This window comes from Nicotiana tabacum, chromosome 8 (genome assembly GCF_000715075.1).
Source record: "Nicotiana tabacum cultivar K326 chromosome 8, ASM71507v2, whole genome shotgun sequence".
Lineage (NCBI taxonomy): Eukaryota > Viridiplantae > Streptophyta > Magnoliopsida > Solanales > Solanaceae > Nicotiana > Nicotiana tabacum.
In genome coordinates, this window is record NC_134087.1 from 74,067,322 (window position 1) to 74,094,151 (window position 26,830).

The 26,830-nt window shown below is 37.0% G+C and overlaps 1 protein-coding gene across 1 annotated transcript; it reads left to right on the forward strand.

The window, feature by feature from the left end:
* The first annotated feature begins 21,585 nt into the window (after positions 1–21,585).
* On the forward strand, positions 21,586–22,065 carry LOC142163164 (uncharacterized). The gene has a single exon (XM_075220424.1). The coding sequence runs from the start codon at positions 21,586–21,588 to the stop codon at positions 22,063–22,065; it is 480 nt and encodes a 159-aa protein (XP_075076525.1).
* The last annotated feature ends 4,765 nt before the right edge of the window (positions 22,066–26,830 follow it).

Genomic DNA, 26,830 nt, shown 5'->3' on the forward strand with positions numbered 1-26,830 from the left:
ATTGTCCATCATCTACTGGTTTGTGACAGGATGAAGGAGAAGACGGATAAGACTGTGGATGGGTATTGTGTAGAGGAGGGTGAGATATAGTGTTGATAGTAGATTGCATGGATCGAGTATGCTACTTGTCTCCATATGAGTGGATTTATTGGTGGGGTCCACAGGTAACTTTGGGCATAACGGCAGATTGTGTTCGAATTTGGAGGAGGTTTTTGGAGTTCCAGTAGAGGAATTCGAACAATCAAAGGTATTGAGGGAATCAAATTTATTGTATGTAGGCATTTTAACATCCTCCTTGTATGCAGGCATTAAAACTTCCTCCTTTTTTTGTAGGAGGAATTCCTTTTTTAATGTTTCTAGAGGCATTAATGGTAGAAGAATTAGGATCATTTAATGCCTTATAGACTAGTTTTTGAGAGTTAAGAAACTTACCAGTAGTTGCATCGTAGATTTTAACATTTATACTATTACCTGGTACTTTAATTTTTTTCCGGAGAGTTTTTTTGCTTGCCTTCAACAGGGTCTCTTGGTCTTGGGTTTCTCCGCCTAGTGAAGGACACCACTTGCCACTGCTCTTCTGGTGAGGGGACAGTAGTTAAGCTCTGATCTTCTTTACCTTGTTCTTGGGCTATAGGAACTTGTAAATTATTAATTTTTGGTGTGGTAACTGTGCATGAGGTAACCGTATGCCCAAGATAGCCACGGCTCTTGCAAAGAAAATTAATTCCTTCATAAACAAGGTTTTGGAGATAGGATCCAATTAGGATACACTGTTGAACAGGTTGATCTAATGGTAGTTCCACACAAAGTCGTACATAACGGCCTCTAAGGGTGGAGCTGGTGCATGCATCAATTTTAAGTAGCTTCCCTATAGAATTGCCAATTTTCCTCAAGATTAATCCGTCGTAGAATTCAGTGGGTAGTTGTGGCAGACGGACCCATATAGTTGTATGAATTTGTTTAGCTTTCCCTGCTACAAAATCCGGTTCCCATTGCCTCGTTGATAGAAAGTATCCATTGATAAACCATGGACCATTGTGGAGAGCTGTAGTCATGTTTTCTTCTTTGGAGAATTTGACTATGAAAAAATCATGGGCTAGGTCAATTAGGGGAAACGTTTCAATGGGTTTCCATAGTTGAGCGATTTTTTTCTTTTAGATATTGGTGTGAAATTCTTTTTCATATCAATTTAACAATCACTGAGAATTTCCATGGGGTGTACATTCTATTTCTGTCCTCCAATGTTAGTGTAATTTCTTTAATTCCTTTTGTTAAGGAAATGGATGTGGTTTGTTTTTCTACACTGGAGGGAGGAATATCCTCTAGCATTAAGTTTGTTTGGTTAGTTTCATCAGGTTGGTGGGAAAAGGGTTGCGTAGGAGAAGAGGGATTTTCTGAGTTTGTTTGGATTATTTCCTCCATTAATTCAGTGGCCAGTAATTTGTCTTTGAAGGATGGGATTGAGGCTGTTTGTTCCCCACGCTGGCAAACATAGGGAATGTCGGGGGGCTTTGGGGGGGGATGTGATGAGGCGGCGCCCCATCGGAGTTGGTGATGAGATTACTCATCGGAATCAACACCGGCTATTGACTCTTCGATAACAACAAGAAAAGAGAGAGTTCAGTTGTTCACATATGCTGGCTTTTTGACCCTTAATACTATCCTAATCGACTTTTTGTGTTTTTTTTAAATTTCACCTTCAATGATCTTCTGATATAATAAATTTATGTACCCTAAGAGTTTTATAAGCTTGAAATTATTTTTACATTTTGATAAATTTAAAAAAGAACGGAATTGGATACTTGCTAAATAGTTAATTGAAAGACTTAATTATTTGATCTTAATATTAGTTCATCTCATATTTTGAATATTTAATCGTAATTCTAATTTTAGCTACTAAATACCAATTTGAAATTCTACTTTTTGGATCTTTATAAGGTAGAAATATTAATGGTATTGAACCTTACCAACCATCTCTCTCAGACATACACATTTATATTCTTAATAATTTTTAGTTATTTGTTTTAATTATGGATTGTAATTATAAATATTACACAAAAAAATTGATGAATAGTATTTTGAGTAAGAAATCAACTCAAATATTATATGAAAAATGCACTGTTCATATATATAGTTTTAAGATAATATAAAAGGAACTACGGTTATGTTATAGTTTTTAAATAAACATATTTGAAATATTAACTAAACCTTTAGTTGGTTGGATTAAAATATGGCATATATATATTTAGAATAGAAAGGGAAAAGGGGATCAACTTATTCATAGTAATATGTATACTGCTCGTTATTCTTGTCCAATTATTAATAGGATTAAACTAATAGTATTAAATAGTGCCGAATGTGCATGTCCTAAAAATGGCCTAATTTGAATGTCCTAAAACTAATAGGATTATAAAGGCTAATATTTAAAATTTCGATTATGTCATTTTATTATGAGTTAATATGTTTAATATTATAAGATTATTTTTGTAAACTGACATTGTATTCATGATTTTATATATATATATATATATATATATATATATGTATGTATGTATGTATGTATGTATGTATGTATGTATGTATGTATGTATATGCAAGATTCCAAAAATCTAAGCAAAAAGGACATTTTTCAATGGGTATGGTTGAAATCCATTAAAAATATTTAGATGAGTCAATATACAAATTTTGAGAAAGATTGTAGTTGATTTGGACTGATTTGGTATCAAAATTCGTAGTTAAAATCGAGTTCAAAAAATTCTTCCACAAGACATGTATCAAACGTGTATCACACATATATCACACACACAAGTACACATGAATATACATGTGATAAACATTTGATATAATGTGATACATATATGATATACAGTGTGATACACATATCATTGTTTTCATATTTCATCTTCTACTTAGAATTTTAAATTCAAACCACCTCAAAACTCCACCAAGTCATCTCAAAATTGAGATTCAAACTCCTTAAGATGTACCCAATCTACTCACTCAAAAGAAAGAAAAATTTTGACCTTTTTTTTGCTACAAATAGTTAATTGGCTAATATTGATAATACTTGTCTAATATTAGTAATATATAATGAATTTACCAATTTTTGTAATAAACTACTTATAAATAGACAAAGCCGGTAGTTTTCCTTTATATAATAATTCTACTATGTGTCCTATTTTTTCTTAGTAATGTTGCAAGTTTATTCTTCATATTATTGGTGCATGACATCATAAAATAACGGTAAACTATACAATCTATCCAAACATTATATTCATCAGACAATACAGTATAATACAATACAATACAATACAATGCGACACGATACATTATGTAATGACATGTAACAACAATCCAAACAAGTTGTTAGCGTTAATATTGTATAGGGTAAAATATGATATACTACGTGGCCGTCCAACAGAGGGACACGTGGAGCTTAAGACGGTGGGATGGCCCAGACCGAAGGCAATTGTTTCGTCTGTCATCGGGAAGAATAACTCTCGTAAGGATGTAATAAGTACTCTCGCCTAGTAGCATTTAATAGAGAATATTCCATGGCATTAAGTACGATTGCTCGTTACAAGGAATTTGGCATTTATGCTCACTGTTACATCTTCATCAATGGCTCTCGTAATTGACATTAAAGAAGGGCACGATCCTAGGACCTCCTTCCCTAGACGTAGCTATAGATAGTAAGCTTAGTTATCATTGTAAAGGAGAAGATTTTTCTGGCAAATCAAGACTATAATCTACCAAAAGCTCTATATAACTTTATCTTCTTATTTTTCAATTTCATTAGTGTTGTGTCCGGAAGCTTCACTCCCGGAATTACTGTTCTGTCATTTCACTTCATCTCAATGCTAAGTATTGTGAAACTTCAGACATAGAAAAGGAATATTTTATTCATAGAATTGTACAGTATTTATAGGACAATACGTCACGACCCGGATTTCCCACCCTCGGGAGTCATGATGGCGCCTACTAGTGAGAGCTAGGCAAGTCAATCCTTAACTACTTACTTTATCATCAAATTACTTCTTTTAACAATTATAAGGCGATAACATGAAAAAAACTGCGAAACTTTAAATAATTAAGCAGAAGATAACAATTAAACATCTGAAAGTTGCGTCTATTACAATTACCTAAGTCTCAACTACCCAAAACCTGGGGTCATAGTGTCACAGACTATCTAAGATTACTACATACAAAGTTTGAAGAAATAACAGTACACTGATTCTGAATAAAAGGAAAATGAAATAGGAAATAGAGATAGAGGGAGACGCTAGGGCCTGAGGACGCCTGCAGGTCTACCTTGGGTCTCTGGGTGGACTGAAGGAAACCTCCAGTCCAAAAGCTGCTCCGAGATCTGCACATAGTGCAGAGTGTAGTATCAGCACAACCGACCACATGTGTTGGTGAGTGCCTAGCCTAACCTCGGCAAAGTAGTGACGAGGCTAGGACCAGAATACTAAATAAACCTGTGCAGTTCAAATATATATACAGCGGAAAAGAAATACAGAGCTAACCAGTCAATATGGGAGGGGGAGCATGTTGTGGGGAATATAACAATTCCAAATAGAAAGACATCAAGTAACGAAGGAAACAACATAACTCGAATATCAATAAAGAATCAAAAATCAATACATGCACGGCATCACCCTTCGTGCTTTTACTCTCGTCCTCACCAAGACAATTATAAATGTGCACGGCATCACCCTTCGTACTTTTACTCTCTTTCCTCACCATATAATCAATAATATCGGCACGGAATGGTACATCGTGCGGCACGGCATCACCCTTCGTACTTTACACCTTTTCCTCACAAATAAACAATACATGGCATCACCTTTCGTGCTTCACACTCTTTCCTTACCAAAACAAGCAATACACGGCATCACCCTTCGTTCTTTAACACTCTTCCTCACCCAAACAACAAATACAAACAATGAGGCAAGGGAATAAACAAGATTATAATAGGAATTCTGATAAGGGAACAACAATTCAATAATTAAGTCCCGGCAAGGGAGCAACATCAATAATATCAACGTCCCGGCAAGGGAGATAACCAATAAAGCAACAATATTCCGGCAAGGAAACAATTTAATAACTTCTTTCTCTTATTCACTTTTACTTCACAACTCACTTTACCACTTGAGCCAATGCTCCAAAGGGTTCAACCAACTTATATACTTTCACAATTCATAATATAACTTGAGTCAATGCTCCTCGATGTTCAAAGGTCACAATTCCTTCCACAAACTTTTCAAAACAAATAGAAATCACCTCTAAAGCACGGATAATACAACGAAGTCATGAAAATCACAATATAAGACTCACGGGCATGCTTGACACCAACGTATAGATACTCGTCACCATGCCTATACGTCGCACTCAACAAGAAGCAAATAGCAAATAGGACACAACTCCTAATCCCTCAAGCTAAGGTTAGACCAAACACTTACCTCAAATTTCCACGGCCAACTCAAGCCTCAAACATCGCCTTTCATTTTGAAGGCTCCAAGACAATCGTATCTATACATAATCGACTTAATAACATCAATGAATGCTAAACAATCCAATTTCAATACCTAATTATAGCCTTCTAATTATTCTTCCCAAAAATCCAAAAATTGACCGCTTGGTCAAAACACGAGGTTCGGACCAAAACTCGATCACCCATTCACCCACGAGCCCGAATATATAATTAGTTTTGAAATTCGACTCCAAAATGAGGTCTAAATCACAATTAACCAAAAAGCCCTAACTCTACCCAAATCCCTAATTTTCTACTCTTAAGAACGTGATTTAAGCCTAGAAATCTAATGGGTGTTAATGGAAATTAGAGAAAATGAGTCTAAGATTACATACCTATGAATTGGTAGTGAGATCCCTTTCAAAAATCGCCCAATTTGGAGTTGAGATGAAGAAGTTATGAAATTTGGGCTAAGTCCCATAATGCTACTGTTTCTGAACTTTTAAAATAACTGGGCGAAATTACTCTTCGCGTTCACAACAATTCCATCGCGTTCGCGATGGGTTAGGCCTGCTAGGACTTCGTGTTCACGGAAGGCGGCTCGCTTTCGCAGAGAAGAAACTCCTCGAGCCTCGCGTTCGCGTGCAGTGGATCGCGTTCGCGTAGGTCAAATGCCCCACCCCCTGCCCAAGCTCAATTAGCCTTCGCGTTCGTGTGGCCAGGACCGCGTTCGCGAAGGAAAGACCCCCCAGCGCCTCGCGATCGCGACCTGGGCTACGCGTTCACGTAGAAGGAATTTCCTTCAACAAAAATTAACACATCGCGTTTGCGAGGGTCCTCCCGTGAACGCGAAGAAGCGCATACCAGAATACCAACAGCTAAAAACCCTGCAACTTTTCCTAAGTCCAAAACCTTCTGAAACACATCCGAAACATACCCGAGCCATCGGAGCTCCTAACCAAACATACATACTAACTCAATGACATCATACAAACTTATCCATGCGATCAAATCGCCAAAATAACCTCAATAACAACGAATTAAACCTCAAAATCAAAGAATTTTCTCAAACTTCTTAAAACTTCAATTTTAGCAATTTAGGTCCGAATTACGTCAAATGACATCCGTTTTTCACCAAATTCCACATAAACGTCTTAAATCATATATAAGACTTGTACCGGGCATCGGAACTAAAATACGGGCCCGATACCATCATGTTCTAATCAAATTTCATTTCAAATTCCTTTAAGCAATTTCAGAAAATAATTTTCTTTAAAAATTCATTTCTCGGGCTTGGGACCTCGGAATTCGATTCCGGGCAAACGCCCAAGTCCCATATTTTCTTACGGACCCTCCGGAACCGTCAAATCATGGATCTGGGTTCATTTACCCAAAACGTTGACTGAAGTCAAATTAATTCATTTTATAGTCAAAATTTATCATTTTTTTCATAGATTTTCACATATAGGCTTTCCGGCTACACGCCCAGACTGTGCACGCAAATCGAGGTGATGCAAAGGTCATCACACAATAGGTACAATCAAAGTAGCTAATCAATCCCTAATTCTTAGGAGATCCTTCAATCAAGGGATTACATCTAAACTAATTTCCTAGAATAAATTCTAATAAATTTTCCTAAATATCTACTGTACTATATTTACAGAAGAAAATTATAATCAAATCTGCCAGCACATTCAAGGAGCAGATTATGATCAATCTGCCAGCTCACTCAACACTCCCCCTCAAGTTGGCATGTAAATATCGAACATGTCTAACTTGCTGGACAAAAACTCAAAGGTAGTTCTAAAAAGACCTTTTGTGAAAATATCCACAACTTGTTCAGTTGTTAGAACAAAAGGCACGCACACAGCCCATCTTCAATCTTCTCTTTAATAAAGTGTCTGTCCACTTCGACATGCTTTGTTCTATCATATTGAACTAGATTATGGGCAATGCTTATGGCAGCCTTATTGTCACAGTACAACTTTATTGGCAAACTCATAGGTCTTCTTAGTTCTTCCAAAAGTCTCTTGAGCCACAACATGGATCGATACTCAGCCTCGGCACTACTTCGAGCCACCACATTTTGCTTCTTACTTATTTCCCCAAACAAATGTACAATATCCAGATGTAGAAGAGGCCAGTCAAGATTTATCGCGATTGTCAAGAGGACTCTAATTGAATTTAGCTTAGCTACTGGAGCAAACGTCTCCAAATAGTCAATGCCATATGTTTGTGTGAATCCCTTAGCTACTAAGCGGGCCTTATACCTCTCCAAAGATCCATCTGCTCTGAATTTGGTGGTGAAGACCCACTTGCAACCCATTGGTTTCTTTCCCATTGGTATATCCACCAATTCCCATGTCCCATTCTTTTCAAGAGCTCATATTTCTTCCAAAATAGCCTCCTTCCACTCTGGAACTCGTAGAGCATCCTGCACATTTTTTGGAATCTCCACAGTAGAAAGTTGTGAGATAAATGCGGAATAATTGGGAGATAACTTTTCATAGGACAGAAATATAGAAATACAATGTTCAGGAGTATTTCTAGCACCTTTGCGTATTGCAATGGGAAGATTCAAATCTGAGAAGGAATTAAAATTTGACTTTGTTTGAAGATTACTTTGAATTCCAGTGAGGTCATGTGGATTAGACTTGTGATAGTATTGAGAATCTTCAGTCTTTTTCCCTTGATTTCAGTTCCTTCTCGAATATACCTATATTTCTTTTGTTTGTTCTCTGCTTTCATTTGTGTCATTTGAAGTCTCTACAGGTTCGATATCAGGGTTTTTAACATTTAAGCCAATTAGGTCCCCCTCATCTCTCGAACCACATTTCTTTCCATCTCTTGGATCACACTTATTTATATTTTCTCTTAGATCCCTCACATCAGTATTTATTGTAAAATCTAGTCCTTTATCTGTGAGATGTCTAGTTTCCCTAATATCCTAAAAAGACGAATCTTTACTTGCATGATACTCCCCCTGAAGATGAGTAGTAAAATAAAATTGTGACTCAAAGAAAGTTACATCCATTGTGACAATTATCTTCCTAGTGTGTGGATCATAGCAGTTATATCCCTTTTGACTTGGAGCATATCCTACAAAAACACACTTCTTAGTTCGTGGTTCGAGTTTACTACGATTATGAGGATGAATATGAACAAATATCGTACACCCTAAAACCTTCAAAGGCAAATCTGTACTTAACTTAGAACTAGGAAAACTCTCTCTAAAAATACTAAAAAGTATTTTTAATTTCAGAATCCTAGATGGCATCCTATTAATAAGGTAAGTAGAAGTCAAGAGAGCCTCTCCCCAAAGGTACTGTGGAACTCTACTAGTAAACATTAAAGCTCTAGTTACCTCTAAAATGTGCCTATTCTCCCTTTCTGCGATGCCATTTTGTTGAGGAGTATTTGGACAAGAGCTTTGGTGTACTACTCCAGTTTTTTTGAAAAAACTTCCTAATTGTTCATTAAAAAAGTTACGACCATTATCACATCGGAATATCTTGATTTTCTCATTAAACCGTGTTTCCACCATGATATAGAAAGTTTCAAACACATTCTTAACCTTACTTTTGTCCGTTAATAAATAACCCAACTTAGTCTAGTATGATCATCAATGAAAGTTATAAATCATCGTTTTTCGAACATTGTTGAAATCCTAGACGGTCCCCAAACATCACTATGAATCATCATAAAAGGTTTTCAATACTGATATTTTTTAGAAGGAAAAAAAGATCGGTGATGCTTAGCCATTTCACAGAATTCACATTGGAAAAAAGACGGATTTTTATTTTCAAATATTTCAGGTAACAAATGTCTTAAATAATAAAAACTAGGTTGTCCAAGCCTATAGTCCCAAAGCATGACTTTATTCAAAACACACTTTAGAGTTCAAATAGGATTCAATTGTTGCGGGTTGTCCCCCTTATCAAGGAAATAAAGACCTCTAGATTCTCTAGCACTACCAATCATCTTTCCTGAGACCTTGTCCTAAAATTCACACAAATTAGAGTCTAATATAGCACGACAGTTCAAAGAACGGGTTAATTTACTGACTGAAATTAGATTGCATGAGAGTTTCGGAGCATGAAGGATATCATGAAGTGTAAGAGATGGTGATAGTTTAGCAGTTCCTTTTCCAGCGATTGCTGAGAAGGAACCATCAGCTATCTTGATTTTATTATTCCTTGCACAAAGAGTGTAAGTAGAGAAAAAATTGGAACTTCCTATCATGTGATCACTAGCTCATGAATCTATGATCCATGAATCTATTTGGTTGGAGTTGGCACTAAGAAACGCAGATGGTACATTACCTGTTTGAGCAAAAGAACAAGAAAGATTAGAAGGATCTGGTCCACCAGATCGGAATTGTGGAGATTGAAGGAGTTTGTGCAGAAGTTCCAGTTGTTCCCTTGTAAATGGAGATGTTTCTGGAGTAGGTTACTGCCCATGATCAAAATAGATTGTTTGGAGGGCCTGACCATGTTGAGATTGGAAGCCCCGATTGTCAACTCCTTTTTTCTTCCAGTTTGGTAGTTTCCCATGAATCTTCCAACATGTTTCACGGGTATGCCAGTGTTTTTTGCAATGATTGCACCATGGCTTTTTCCTTTTATCATCTTCATTTTTCACTGTTGCAAGTGCTGAAGCATCTACAACAGGTTTTAGTTCAAAGTTCAAATCAGGTTTTAACATAACTTTCCTCCTAGTTTCCTCTCTCCTAATTTCAGAAAAGTTTTCACGAAGTGAAGGCAGAGGGTTTTTTCCTAGGATTCGTGATCTGACCTAATCAAACTCACGATTTAATCCTGCTAAGAAAAGGTAAACTCTCTTATTTTCTTTCCTTTTTCTTGCTTTCACACTATCGAAAGGGCACTCACATTTATCATTGTAATACTGATCTAACTCCTGCCATATGGACATCATTTCATTATAAAAAGCAGTTACTTCCCTCTCACCCTACTTAGCTTGCCAAAGTTTAATTTTTAAATCAAATATCTGAGAAGCATTTTCTATATCAGAATATGTCTCCCTAACGGCTTCCCACACATCCCTAGTAGTGGGTAGAAAAAGATAAGATTTACCTATGATTGGATCCATGGAATTTATTAGCCAGGCAATCACGAGTGAGTTCTCTAATCTCCAGGCATTCATCTTTGGATCTCCGACTTCCGGCTTTTTCGTCTCTCAATCTAGATGTCCCAGATTTCCACGACCATCGATTTCAAGCTTTATGGACTGTGCCCATTCTAGATAGTTCTTGCCGTTTAATCGATGAGAAGTTAGTTGGAAGGACATGTGAGAGGAAACGCCTCCATGTGTCACCATTTTTTCTGCCGGAGCTTCAAGAGAAGAACTTTCGGCTTTTATTGATGTTGCAGAGTGGCGCTCTCCTTGAAAGGCTGTTTTGGCCATAAGGTATTAGGGAGGAAAGTCCCGCTCTAATACCATGAAACTTTGGACACAGAAAATGCATACTTTATTCATAGAATTGTACAGTATTTATAGGACGGAAGGTACAATCAAAGCAGCTAATTAATCCCTAATTCTAATGAGATCCTTCAATCAAGGGATTACATCTAAACTAGTTTCCTAGAATAAATTCTAACATATTTTCCTAAATATCTACTATACTGTATTTACAGAAGCAAATTATAATCAAATCTGCCAGCACATTCAAGGAGTATATTATGATCAATCTGCCATCTCATTCAACAAATTACATATTTCTTCAATTATCTTATTATTTCTGGATCAAATTAATTCACTTGTCTAGAAACCACGTATAAATTCAACTGTGCCATTTTACAGGTAAACAGTTTAGTGCCCACTATGAGGCCTAGACAGTTGTGCAATTAAATTTATCCTTACCATTTTTACTAACGTGTTTTGATTATTTTGTCTTAGAAAAAATCATAAAAAATGGCAAATAATGGTGTTAACAACAAGAACAAACTCGAGGTTCAAGGGGATCAGCCTCGTTTCAAGGACTCAATTAGTGACACCCACAATGAGAGGAATGACGCCACGCCAATGCATCACAAGCAATATCCTCGACATGTTCGGGAGATAATTCCCGATGATGTTGAGGAGGAACATGTCGTTGATGCGGTAAGGGTCCTGCAAGAACAACAAGCGATCATTCTAGGCCACCTCACGCGATAGGATAAGGTTATGACGGAGTTGAAGCAGACGTTGTCGGGGGCTTCGAATAATGCGAATAGATGAGATCCAATTCCTCCCGGCGCTCTCGCGAATGAAACAACGCAGAGGGTCGACAACAACACCCCAAAGGGCTAAGTTGGATCCTATAGGGCTGGGAGAGCGAATTCGGCCCCAATAACGAAAATGATCCCTTCAAGAATGAACTCTTACGGTTTATAAGGGAAGTAAACGCCCACATGGACCAAATCTAGGGCGCACCACCAGTGCTAAAAGGTTCGGACTCAAAGAATTATACTTATTTTCTGTACAAGCCAAGTGTTGTCACACCCCGAACATGGGCCTGGACGTAACACGACACTCGGTGCCTGACTACATGTGACTGAGCGAACCAACTGGTTGCTGAATTATCATGTGATATCATAACATACTAAATGCGGAATACAAAATAACACATGTTGATATACTGAAAGTCTGAATGATAAAAATCAAAGCGCGTAAATACTAATACAATTCTAAAACATATTTGTAGCCAAAATAGCTTAATATGAAAAGCCTGTGATTCTGTCTAACTATTACTCTAGTCTATGAAGCCTCTAATAAAGTACTGAAAATACTGACTGTTTGAAAATATTGAAGACTGTAAGGTAATGATAATGCCCCAAAAGAACTGGGGATCACCAAATAGCTTGTACGAGAATCCTAGTGCTCTAAATCATCAACTTGTAAAACATTACCTATATCATGAGATGCAGGCCCCGGGCAAAAAGGGACATCAGTAAATTTGAATTGCACTGGTATGTAAAGCAACTGAAAGAAAGAATTATAAATATTGAAACTAATACTGAGCTGATAACTGAGACTTGATAATTGATAACTGAAATTATAACTGTGTAAATTGAAACTGAAATGATAACTGATAGTTGATAACTGATAACTAATAACTGATAACTGAAATGATAGTTGATAACTGAACTGAACAAAGGAAGTAAGGATATGAATACTCCCTCTTCTGAATGATGAACAACCTGTTTATCTGAATATTAAACTACGGCCTCAGGCCCAATATATATGTGCACAAACTACGGCCTCGGGCCCAAGTATACGTATACATAACTGCGGCCTCAGGCCCAAAGATGCAAAAAACATTAACTACGGCCTCAGGCCCAAATACAGGGGTTCAAATTCAGGGATTTAAAATTAGGAACTAAGAATCATACTGCAATACATGATACTGAAATGCTGAATCATATTGAGTTACACGATACTCGAATGCTAAATAGAACTAGACTGAGACATGTATTCATGAACTAATTATGGAAAACTAAAACTTCAACTATTTATGACATGCTGAGTAATCTAGACTGAGACTCATGGGCATCAAACCCAAGTCTATATTGATTGTGCACTGATTTCACAACGTTTAGAATGAAAGTCATGAATGAGTTATGAAGCTAGAGAATAGAAGTTCTACGACTATTCATGGAACTAAGGCATAATCACTTTCTGAGGAAACTAGTAATAGTCATAATGAATGGGACGTAGGGAGAATCATAGACATTCCCAAACATAAAGAGAGTTAGCCTCACATACCTCAATTTCGCCCCATAGTGATACTACAATGATACACAATATTAAGAACCTTCAATCTACAATAGCAACATCTAATGGAACCCAATATTAGTAACAAATTCCATAACATAAGCCATTTAGGCATATTATCAAATACCTTGTAGGCATAAATCTCTACATCTCATCACCATATAATTAGTTCATCTAACTACCACCATTTATCAACAATTTATCCCACCATCATGATTAACCAATTTATAACTTCCAAAATCACATATATGACCATCCATCCACACCCAACCAATAAAGTTCCATTAAATAAATATCTTTCAATCTCTATAATAGTTGTGTAATTAAATTGGGAACTTATGGTTTCCAATCACCATACTAAGAGTTCCAATACTTATTCATACTCATATTCCCTTAATAAATCCATACATGTAGGATTATCTTTTTGGAAGAAATCTTGCAAAACCCTCCTTTGAGTTCTTAAAGAAATCCCTTGATGATCTAAGTATTTTATGTGTAGATTTCATCAATACTAGTGTATAAGTGATGGAATTCATAGCAAGATAATGGGGATTGCTTACCTTGAAGATGGGAGGGGTTGGAGGTCTTGAGAGAGTGGAGGAAAACCCTAAAATCCGTCCAAATAAAGTGGGAAAAATAACCCCTGAAGGTTTTATATCAAAATAGGGTCGGGTTAAAGAAACAAGATTTGCACAATCGCAGTCCATGGTGTGGCGTGTGGGGCAGCGCGGTAATGAAATATGTATCTAGAAACGAAATTTGGAGGCGCTCTATTAATCTACACAGTCGCGCCGCATGGGGCGGCGCAGTAGTGTAAAAGTTTGCCAGCTTTTGGTAATTTGGTTATAACTTCTGGTAGGAGTGTCCAAATGACGAACGGTATAAAGCGTTAGAAACTAGACTCGAAGATCTTTCATTTTATAGGTTGTGTATCACATAACACCTTATATAAATGTAAATATGCTCATACAAAGTTTGGTCTTGTGCGTGCTCATTTGGAATTTTAGTCTATCATGAAATTTTCCAACTTGGCTTAGACTTAGGTCTCTCCTTGGACCCCCAAATCACTTATGATATGCTTCGTACACTTATTATCATAACCAATTGATAAGAATAATATTAATACTTATTTAATGCATCCATAACTTATTCAAATTTATGGGGTGTTACATTATTTCCTCCTTGGGATCATTCGTCCTCGAATGATTATCCTAGTTGTATCTTCGGCTAACTCCGGACCTTAAATGGGTCTGGTGGGAACATGAACTTTCATTAACACTTGCATACTAAACTAAATGAATACACGATTACTAAACTGATGAGATACTGAATTGAATAGGTACTAGACTGAATGGCTACTAAATTGTAAACTCACTAAAAACTGAAAGACATGGAGATTGTAATATAAAGTCTGGATGAGAAGGTTAGATACCTTCGGCATTTCTCCAAAATACCTACCAACTAACAGAGCATAACACTAGCTCCATAGGGCATAATAATACGCATAACATGATACATATACATGAACACTTGTCTGTTATGGATACGTGAAATCTAAACTAACATGGATATATGAATACTGAACTGGCACGAATAATTGAGTGCTGAACTAACGTGAATATCTGATCAATGAACTCACATCAATATCTGAGTATTAAGCTGGAATATCTGAGTACTAGACTGACATGAGTATCTGAGTACTGAACTAACTTGAATGTTCTAACATGAGATCTGAATACTGAAAACACAAATATCATGACATGAGATTTGAATACTAGAAACTTGAATGTTATAACATGAAACGTGAACTACTGGTATACAACCGCTAATTATGGTGGAAATTCTAACTCATAAGCTACTCACCCAATCCTTCATAGGATCATATATGGGCCGGTGTATTTGGGATTGAGCTTTCCTTTCTTCCCAAATCTTATAACACCTTTCATAGGCGAAACTTTTAGAAACACCCAATCATCAACTTGAAACTCTAGGTCTCTATATTGCATGTTTGAATAGGACTTTTGGCGACTTTGAGCTGTCTTCAAATGCTCTCTTGAATCAACTTGATCTTCTCCATAGACTGATTGATCAAATCTGGTCCCAGCAACTCCACTTCGCCAACTTCGAACCAACTAATTGGCAATCTACACCTTCGCCCATAAAAATCATGCTTTCAAAATGAGCGAGATAATCCTATTATAAGGTCCATATTTACCATCTCCACTAAAGGATGTGTGTTTTGAGATAAAACACTTGGTTTTCTGCTACTCAACTTTCACTTGCTGACAATTCAGACACCTGGACACCAAGTCTGCAACTTTCTTTTTCATGTCGTTCCACTAATAAATCTCCTTAAGATCATGATACATCTTTGGAAAACCCAGGTGGAGAGAATACCTGGAATTTTAGGCTTCTAACATCTTTCTTTATCGCTAAGTCCATCTATGGTTGGAACACACAATCTATCCTGGTACCTCAAAATATCATCATCTCCCTTTTGTTCAAAAGCCATCGTCTTATGCATTGTGAATCCCCTCTTTCAGCTACAAGTATGGATCATCAAACCGTTTCTCCTTCACTTCGGCTACTAAGGAGGAACATGTCCTGTTCTACACAACAACACTACTATCTTTGTAGTACGCAAATTGAACTCCTAGTTGGGCTAAGCGATGAACTTCTTTTACTAGAGTTCTCTTATCTACCTCAATCATGAATTATATTTCTCACACTTGATTATATTCTTAAGCACTTCCTGAAAGCACTTATAGTATTGATGTGAGCTAAGCCTCTGACCACTACTCGGAATATTAGAGTCTCGTGCAATGGCACTACCTCGTAATACATATCTGGGCAAGATTTTATAGCTTTTCTGTGATCACTTTATCATCAATAACTAATTTCGGTGATCAGTCTACTCACTTTTTGTTTCTTACACATGCTAGATATATCCTTGTGGTAATTATATAATTTTTCCTCATTACTGAACTGATTTTCTTTTTCATATCCCATGCCAAATATTTGGGTTTCAAATCTCTAACTGGACTTACTAAAAAATTTCACATCACCCCTTAGACCAAAGGTCTTATACTTGCGGATCCTTCTCTTTTTATTGGGATCTGAATAACTTTCCTTATTTTATGCAAATCTTTGCACTCTACGTCGATGACGACTCATCTTCCAACTTACTTCTTAGCTAGGAAAAACTAAATTATTCACATAACGAAAATCTAATGTATTCACAACTATCATACACAATCTTAATAATTTAACTATGCCCACACTGTCAGTCTTGGAGAAACCACATTTCGATAATTCCTAAAGGCTATTCTTCTATAGAGCTCTCTCACTGTTAGCTAATTATTTTTCCATTGTCACTGTACTTTGGGTTTAACTTAAACTCTTTGGGTTCTAACACATGTTCGATATTTCAAACTATCATCCACTCACTAGATTTAACCTGGCTAAGTGAATCAAATCTTACTTCTACTAGCTCTGCTGAAATTACTAATTCACTGTATTTACTATTCTTTTACTAACCACCTGTTAGCATCATATTTTCTTGCTCTGCTTTGAATAACTAAAATGAAGCATAAGGTTTATCCTAACTTCCCTCATCATCTGACCATATTATTTTGTCGTACACTATCATTTTTTTTGAGCTGCACATGGATCACACTTAGGGAAATTTCATCTGTCTTAAACAAAATTGGAATATCTAACCTCAAGCTTTCTATACACTTCAAAATCACTTCATACTATAAACCTCCGGCCTAACTCATAGTCACATCATGTGAAGGGGAACTGTCATATATTTTATCTCACAATAATAGCCACTTCGTATACAAATTCACTAACATGGTACTTTCTAGTTCTGATTTGAATAAATCTAAACAACTTAAAATCATTCCCTAAAATTCAATGTCACCCGCTCTTAGTTCTCATTTCGTACATCATATTATTCTTAGCTATATTTTTCTTAGGCTTTTTTCTGTCCAAAACTATAGTGAGCAATTCTATGCCCGCTACAGTTGAATTCTTAACCTGTTACACCGTGGGGTCTGACATACGAATACACTACCATACATATCTAATAAATCACTTCATGCACTATCCGGCAAGTCTTGGGTCTTAATCCCTAAAACATGTGAAGATTTTGCTATAATCACTGTTACTTACATTTTCTTTGAGCATCCATATGCATCAATGTATACTCACAAGTCTCCAGAAATTTTGATGCACTGAAAATTGGAGATCTGGTAACTGAATAACAAATAACTGGTATATTGAATAACCATAAACCTGCTAACTGAAAGACTGTATAATTGGTAACTGATAACCATAAAACATAATGACTACTTTTGTGCTTTCTAATAAGGTTATGCTCTAATCTGTACTACTATCCATTGCATCCCACTTTCAACATCCTCTCAAATCTCATATGATACCAACATATACTCCATAGTAATACCACAATAGGCAAATCATACTTTCTGGAACCTTAGACTTTTTTTGCCTGTCGTTTGGGCATTCAATACGTTTGGAATTCGATAGTAAGAGAAGATTACCTATTGCTCTAAGTTTCATGGCACGATCTAGAGTAGAAAAAGATGAGACAATCCTGGATGTCTTCACAGTTAACCATTTATATGAGTGGTCGGCACACACATATAAAGGAAACTCCACTAGACACGGCTTCATAGACTCCCTAGGACTCTTGAATCTAGCACTCTGATGCCAAGCTTTGTCACGCCCCGACCTAGGCCTGGACGTAACAAAGCACTCGGTGCCTGACTACATGTGACCGAGCGAATCAACTGGCTGGCTGAATCAACATGTGATATCATAACATACTAAATGCGGAAAATAAATTAACGCATGCTGATATACTGAAAGTCTGAATGATAAAAATTAAAGTACGGAAATACTAATACAATTCTGAAACATATTTGTAGCCAAAATAGCGTAATATAAAAAGCCTGCGACTCTGTCTAACTATTACTCTAGTCTATGAAGCCTCTAATGAAGTACTGAAAATACTGACTGTCTGAAAATACTGAAATCTGTAAGGTAATGATAATGCCCCAAAAGAACTGGAGATCACCAAATAGCTGGTACGAGAATTCTAGCGCTCTAAATCATCAACCTGTAAAACATTACCTACATCATGAAATGCAGGCCCCGGGCAAAAAGGGATATCAGTATATTCGAATTGCAATGGTATGTAAAGCAACTGAAAGAAAGAATTATAAATGTTGAAACTAATACTGAGCTGATAACTGAGAATTGATAATTGATAACTGAAATTATAACTGTTGAAACTGAAACTGAAATGATAACTGATAGTTGATGACTGATAACTGATAACTAATAACTGATAACTGAAATAAACAAAGGAAGTAAGGATATGAATACTCCCTCTTCTGAATGATTAACAACCTATTTATCTGAACATTAAACTGCGGCCTCAGGCCCAATATATATATGTGCACAAACTGCAGCCTCGGGCCCAAGTATACGTATATATAACTGCGGCCTCAGGCCCAAAGATGCATAAAGCATAAATTGCGGCCTCAGGCGCAAAGATGCATAAAGGATTAACTGCGGCCTCAGGCCCAAATACAAGGGTTCAACATCCAGGGATTTAAAATCAGGAACTAAGAATCATACTGCAATACATGATACTGAAATGCTGAATCATATTGACTTACACGATACTCGAATGCTAAATAGAACTAGACTGAGACATGTATTCAAGAACTAATTATGGAAAACTGAAACTTCAACTATTTATGACATGCTGAGTAATCTAGACTAAGACTCATGGGCATCAAACCCAAGTCTATTGATTGTGCACTAACTTCACAACGTTTAGAATGAAAGTCATGAATGAGTTACGAAGCTAGAGAATAGAAGTTCTACAACTATTCATGAAACTAAGTCATAATCACTTTCTGAGGAAACTAGTAATAGTCATAATGAATGGGACGTAGGGAGAATCATAGACATTCCCAAACGTAAAGAGAGTTAGCCTCACATACCTCAATTTCGTCCCTTAGTGATACTACTATGATCCACAATACTAAGAACATTCAATCTACAATAGCAACATCCAATGGAACCCAATATTAGTAACAAATTCCATAAAATAAGCCATTTAGGCATATTATCAAATACCTTGTAGGCATAATTCTCTACATCTCATCACCATATAATTAGTTCATCTAACTACCACCATTCATTAACAATTTATCCCACCATCATGATTAACCAATTTATAACTTCCAAAATCACATATATGACCATCCATCCACACCCAACCAACATAGTTCCATTAAATAAACATCTTTCAATCTCTATAATAGTTGTGTAATTAAATTGGGAACTTATGGTTTCAAATCACCATACCAAAGGTTCCAATACTTATTCATACTCATATTCCCTTAATAAATCCATACATGTAAGTTTAAGGGTGTAGGATTACCTTTTTGGAAGAAATCTTGCAAAACGCTCCTTTGAGTTCTTGAAGAAATCCCTTGAAGATCTAACTATTTTATGTGTAGATTTCATCAATGCTAGCGTATAAATGATGGAATTCACAACAAGATAATAGATATTGCTTACCTTGAAGATGGGAGGGGTTGGAGGTCTTGAGAGAGTGGAGGAAAACCCTAAAATCCATCCAAATGAAGTGGGAAAAATAACCCCCGAAGGTTTTATATCAAAATAGGGTAGGGTTAAAAAAATCAAGACTTGCACAGCCGCGGCACATTGGGCAGTGCGGTAATGAAATATGTGTCTAGAAACAAAATTTGTAGGTGCTTTGTTAATCTACACAGCTGTGTCGCATGGGGCGACGTATGGGGCAGCGCGGTAGTGTAAAATTTTGCTAGATTTTGGTAATTTGGTTATAACTACCGGTAGGAGTGTCCAAATGATGAACGGTCTGAAGCGTTAGAAACTACACTAAAAGATCTTTCATTTGATAGGTTGTGTATCACATAACACCTTATATAAATGTAGATATGCTCGTGCAAAGTTTGATCTTGTGCGTCGCATTTGAAATTTTAGTCTATCATGAAATTTTCCAACTTGGCTTAGACTTAGGTCTCTCCTTGGACCCCAAATCACTTATGATATGCCTTATACGCTTATTATCATAACCAATTGATAAGCATCACATTAATACTCATTTAATGCATCCATAACAGATTCAAATTTATGGGGTGTTACAAGTGCGGAACCAGAATTAATCCCGAAGTGGTTTAAAATGCCTGATGTGCCAAAGTATGGCGGAACTTCAGACTCTCAATAGTATATTACCACCTATACAACTGCGGTGAAGGGAAATGATTTAGCTCCTCACAAAATTGAATCTATTTTGCTGAAGAAAATTTGGAGAGACTCTCACGAGGGGATCCTTGACGTGGTATTCACTGTTTCTCGAATATTCCATAGACTCTTTTGAGATGCTCGCAGACTCTTTCATCAAGGCTCATGTCGGGGCCAGAAAAGTATAGGACCAAAAGGCAGACATATTCAAGATTGTGCAAGGAGAATCCGAGTTGCTACGAGAGTTTGTTACATGATTCCAGGTTGCTCCCGCCTATCTCGGATGAATGGGCGTGTGAAGCATTCACCGAGGGACTGAATCCGAGAAGTTTAGACGCTTCCTGAAAATTGACAAAAATCCTGCTTGAGTTTCAAGCAACAACTTGGGTGGATGTCCATAACCGGTACAAATCAAAGATAAGGATCGAAGATGATCAAGTTGGCTTTCCATCGTTGACCAAAGGATGGGGGAAGAACAAAGAAAAATCAAAAGACGATTTTGACACGGACAGACGGTCTTCGAGGGGCCGGTTTTTGCCCTACTAATGGATCGAAAGCCGCGGTGGAGGCTTTTGGATAACATACATGTTTGTCATCGATAGAAGGACTAATCGCAGTCGGAACAATAAATCACTCCAGGATAAAGAAGCGTCAGGATCACGGGATCCTTCCTACCCCAAGCTATCAGAATACAATTTCAACGTCAGTGTAGTAAAGTTGGTGTCAACCATGATAAACATCAAAGAAGCACAATTCCCAAAACCAATGAGATCTGATCCCAGCTAGAGAGATCCCAACTTGTGGTATGAATACCACGGAACGAATGGCCACCGGACAAGGGGCTGCCGACACCTCCAAGAAGAAGTGGCAACACTGTTGAAGAATGGTCATCTCAGAGAATTCTTGAGTGACCAAGCTAAGAACAATCTTTTTGGCAGCAAAAAAGATGAAAGTATCAATAACCCATAGCAAAAAGGCTCTGGGAAGTCGCCAAATACGATATCACTTTAATGGTGAAGGATGCAAATGGATTGTTGCTGCCATACAATGACGCACTAGTAATTTCTTTAAATGTGCTAGGTTTTAAGATTAAATGTGTTCTAGTGGAACCAAGAAGTTCGGCCAATATCATACAATGGAGAGTATTGGAGCAAGCTAAATTCACTGGAAGCATTATTCCGGCCACAAAGCTCCTCGCCGGATTCAACCTCGCAAGCGTGACAACTCAAGGAAAGATTTTATTACTCACAAACCCTGAAGGAGTAATGAAGAAAACTCTCTTTGAAGTGGTAGATAGTGATATGGGATATAAAATTATTCTAGGAAGGCCATGGTTGCACGAGATGAAAGCTATACCATCAGCATATCATCAATTGCTCAATTTTCCAATGCCCGAAGGATTTAAGATGATAAGGGGTGACCAACCGACAGTATGGGAGATGAATGCAATTTTGATCTCCAGTAGCAAAGGAAATGAACACGCGGCATAGCAATTACAGGAACCAGCGCCTGCTCCCGAACTAGATGAAGTCAGTCAGAGGCAGAAACGTTTGAATATTATCAGGTGCCGAGGTATTTCCAGATCCAGAAAAGACAGATGCAACAAAATCCACAATGGAAGAGCTTGAGCAAGTTGCATTGTTCAAAGAATTCCTAGAAAGGAAATTCCACTTGGGATAGGACTGCACCCGGAGCTCAAGTCTAGCTTTATTAAATTTCGTAAATCTAATGCCAATTGTTTTGCATGGTCGCATGCGGATATGACAAGTATCCCGATGGAGGTAGCCGTACACAAGTTATGTTTGGATCCCAACATACCCTCGATAAGACAAAAGAAATGCCCTATTGTCGAAGCCAGGAATAAATTCGTCAAAGAAGAGGTAACTCGCTTACTTAATATCGGTTCGATCCGAGAGGTAAAGTATCCAGACTGGCTAGCTAATGTGGTAGTAGTTCCTAAGTAGAACAATAAATTTCGTATGTGTGTAGATTATAAAATTTTGAATAAGGCATGCCCAAAAGACTCGTTCCCGCTGCCAAATATCGATCAAATGATTGATGCCACGGGCGAGCACGAGTTAATGAGTTTCCTAGATGCTTATTCCAGGTAAAACCAAATTAAGATGAACCCGGAGGATCAGGAAAAAACTTCATTTATTATGAATTTCGGTACATATTTCTAACATGTGATGCCCTTCGGGTTGAAGAACGTCGGAGCCACTTATCAACAGCTCGTGAACAAGATGTTTGAAAAACAAATAGGAAAAACTATGGAAGTTTATATAGATGATATGCTCATTAAGTCTTTGAATGTGTGATCACCTTAAATATCTGCAAGAAACTTTTGACATCCTAAGGAAGCATAATATGAAACTTAACCTCGAGAAATGTGCATTTTGAGTTAGCTCTGGTAAGTTTATGGGATTTCTAGTATACAAAGGGGAATTAAGGTAAACCCCAATAAGATCAAGGACATCAAAAACATCCTGGACCAACTGTCAAGAGTGAAGGAAGTCCAAAGGCTCACGGGGATATTGGCAGCTTTGAGCAGGTTCATTTCCCGGTCATCAGAAAAAATAATTTCGAATGGACCCCGGAGTGCCAGCAGGCTTTGAGGGATTTGAAAAAGTACTTGTCAAGCCCTCCATTACTTTCGAAACCAAAAGAAGGTGAAACGTTGTTAGTCTAACTCGTGGTCCCGGAAGTCGCAGTAAGTGCAGTTTTAGTCCGTGAGGATGAAGGTCTACGGGATCTTTGAAACCAAAGAGGAGAGAATGCAACAATACGTGGTAAAGGTCCAGGCTCTATTGGCGCAATTTCAGGAGTGTTCGATTACTCATATCCCGGGGGAGGATAACGCAGAAGCAAACACATTGGCTAACCTTGGATCATCAATGGAAATAAAGGGATCAGAGTCCGGGATGGTAGTACAACTGATGAACTCAGTCCTGGATACCGATGGTTACTATAAGGTAAATGCGACTAATTTGGTCTGGGAATAGAGGAATGAAATCATCGATTATCTCGAGCATAGGAAGTTGCTTGAAGACTCCAAAGCGTCTCGTGCGCTTCGCACCAAAGAAGCATGATATAGCTTCAAGAGAGGCCAATTGTGATAACAACTAGGTCGGGAATCCAAATTAGAGTAAGAATTTGAGAAGTAAATGCGGAAGCAATAACAACAAGGAATTGAACAACTAGAATTAAAGAGATAAAAATAAAGGATATGGGACGAATTCAAGAAAAGAATTCCAAGAACTTCCAAGAACGTAAGTTCTATAGCCTTGACAAGATCAAAGTAACAACGTCTTGATTTATGGAAGAAATCAAACGCCTTTACTTAAAAAGCAAATCAAAACAATAGATTCGGATCTTGACCACTTTACGAGTAACTTGAGACAACAATTAATAACTAGTATTAATCGCCTTCTAAAAATACCACAAAGGAATCAAAGATATCATAAAAGAGAAGTAATCTTACTACCTTGAACTAAGAACTAGTAAAGGTTGAAAGATAAATCTCAAAGCACAAGTAACAAAGGTTCAAAGAACTCTCAAAGTATGATATACTTAATCAATAAATGTTGTGTCTTATGAATGAGAAGAACTCCTTATTTATAGGAGTTAAAAGCACTTAAAATAATGTAGGGGGTTGCTAAAAAAGTCATCTAAATTAGGTAGGGGCTGCTAGGGGTCACAATAGCCATCAAACTTAGGTAGGTGGCTCCTAAGGGGTAACAAAAGCCATCAAAATTAAGTGGGGGGCGGCCAAATCCTTTTGGGGCAGATTTGGGCCTTAAAACTATTAGTTTGGGCCATTGGTTTGGACTCCAATTGGGCTCCTTTTGAAACACCCCCTTTTGGACCTCTTTTAAGGTCATTTTGAGCCCTATTGGTGAACTTCAAGGGCTGATTTGGTAACCCAATCTTCCTCCTCTTGGACTTCAATTTGGACTACCAAATAATTGTAAAACTTGGACAATTCATCTCCTTTGGACTTGAGCTCTTCCTCTACAATTAAAAGCTTCTTTATTTGCCATTGAAGTCTCGCAACCTTAGTTTGCAACTCTTTAGCTTGAGATCTTGTATATGGCCTTGGAGCTTCCAAAACTCTATCCTTGTCCTTGATGTTATCACCTAGCCAATTCACATCCTTTATCCTTGAGCTCTTCCTCCCAATTAATAACTTCTTCATTTGCACTTGAAGTCTAATGATCTTGTTTTGTAATTCTTTAGCTTGAACTCTTATTAAAGGCCATCTTTGAGATTCAAAAGCTTCATCCATGTCCTTGAATAGAGTTGAGCTTCCTAGGATGCTATCATTCCCCTCTTCTTGAAGAAAATTCGTCCTCGAATTTCGACCTTGCAAGAAAAAGAAAACACGCACTAGTAAATGGTATCCACTAATCTGAAAAAATAGTAGGAATAAAATAAGATAGTGACAATGTGTCCATTTAACCCAATCAATCCTAATAGGTATAAATACTCCCTTATAAAGAATATGGACATCATCATCCCAATAAAATTTATGTCTACCTAGATTAATACAATAAAAACCTCTCTTAGATGCACCATGCAATGGAACTTGCAATTCGATCTTGTCGGTACGGCAGTCCATGAGTATACATGACAAAGAAATTATAAAAGAGTGACTACACATCCATTTAATATAAGTACCTTTACCACATTTATCAAACAAGATACATTCATGATATAGACTACTAACTACAATTACAAATCTCATGGATTCCTCTACATGAAAGAGTATTTGATCACCAGTATTACAACAATCATGCATATCCTCTTTACTAGAAACAAATACTTTTACAAGCTTACAATGAACATGACTTGAAGAATGACTCCCCATCACATAACAAAGATCACATTCTTTAGCACGTGAAAACTCATTAGCCACTTGAATAAGATAAGAAGAAATATTTAACTCATTTGCAAGCCTCTTCACAGAAATTTCATGCCTCTTTCCACCAAGTTGGAATAAGTAATCATTTATGTCATACACAATTTCAAAAGAAAGCGAATTACTCTTACACATTAACTTAGATATTATAGTTAATGACTTGATGTGCATCAAAATATCATCATCTACAAAAATTATAAAGTCACCAATATAAGAAATAAGAGTGTAATTCATTACCTCCAAAAATACCTTAGGTGTTCTAGAAAGACCAAGAATGCAAATAAACCAATTATACATACCATACTTGGACTTATTTACCAATGGAACATCATCACCTTGTATTCTTTTATGCAATGGCTCCACCTTAGCAATGCTTTTAGGCAACTCCATGTCATAACCCTGTAAATAAGAATCGAAATAGTCAAAAGGTTTAATAACAAAGAATTTAATCAAGCTTTTGTCTTCCACCATCCAACAAGAATTGATATTGCCGAATTTATGTTGGAATCCAATTGGATCTTTTGCCACCATCTCTTGCGCCTCACCACTCCTTTCAAAAGGTATTTCATCATGTGGCTGCACAAAATCACAAGAACTAAAACAAGAAAGATTTAATGGGTTAGGAAGTAAAGAAACTTTTTTCTTGCTTACACTCTCTTTGGCTTTTATCGCAAAACTAATGTTTTCCTCACCCTTAGCCTCTTTTCTCTCACTAAAAAGTTTTTTTCCTTCACTCAATCTCTCTTGTTTCTCTCTCTCTACCTTACAAACTTTGTTTCTTTTATTGCTTTCTCTCTTTTCTTTTTTCTCAAGATCATTGTTTACCTCACTTGACATCCCACTCTTTTTACTCAAGACAACCTCTCCTTTTTCCTCTCTTGGAATGTCAACATGCACTCCCTTACTCCTCTCATTCTTTTCTCTCTCGTATTTTTCCATATTCTTTTTAACAATCTTTTCATCTGCACAAATTTGTGAGGGAGTCAAAGGTCCAAGACTGAGTTTCTTCCCATTAACCTCAAAAGAGTATCTATTTTTTTCGATACTATATGAAGCACTTCTATAGATATTCCATGGCCTTCCCAACAAGATATGAAAACGATTCATGGGAATGACATCACACCAAATCACATCCTCATACCTTCCAATAGAGAATGGTAATAACACTCTTTTATCTACCTTTACTCCTTTCAACATGTAGGGATCAATATGTTCAATACAAGGCAAGTTCAATTTCTCAACCATATAAGTGCTAATTAAGTTATAGTTAAATGCTTTGTCAATTCTAAGGGTATAAATTGTAGACATCACTTTAGCTCTTGTTTGAGAAATATGTA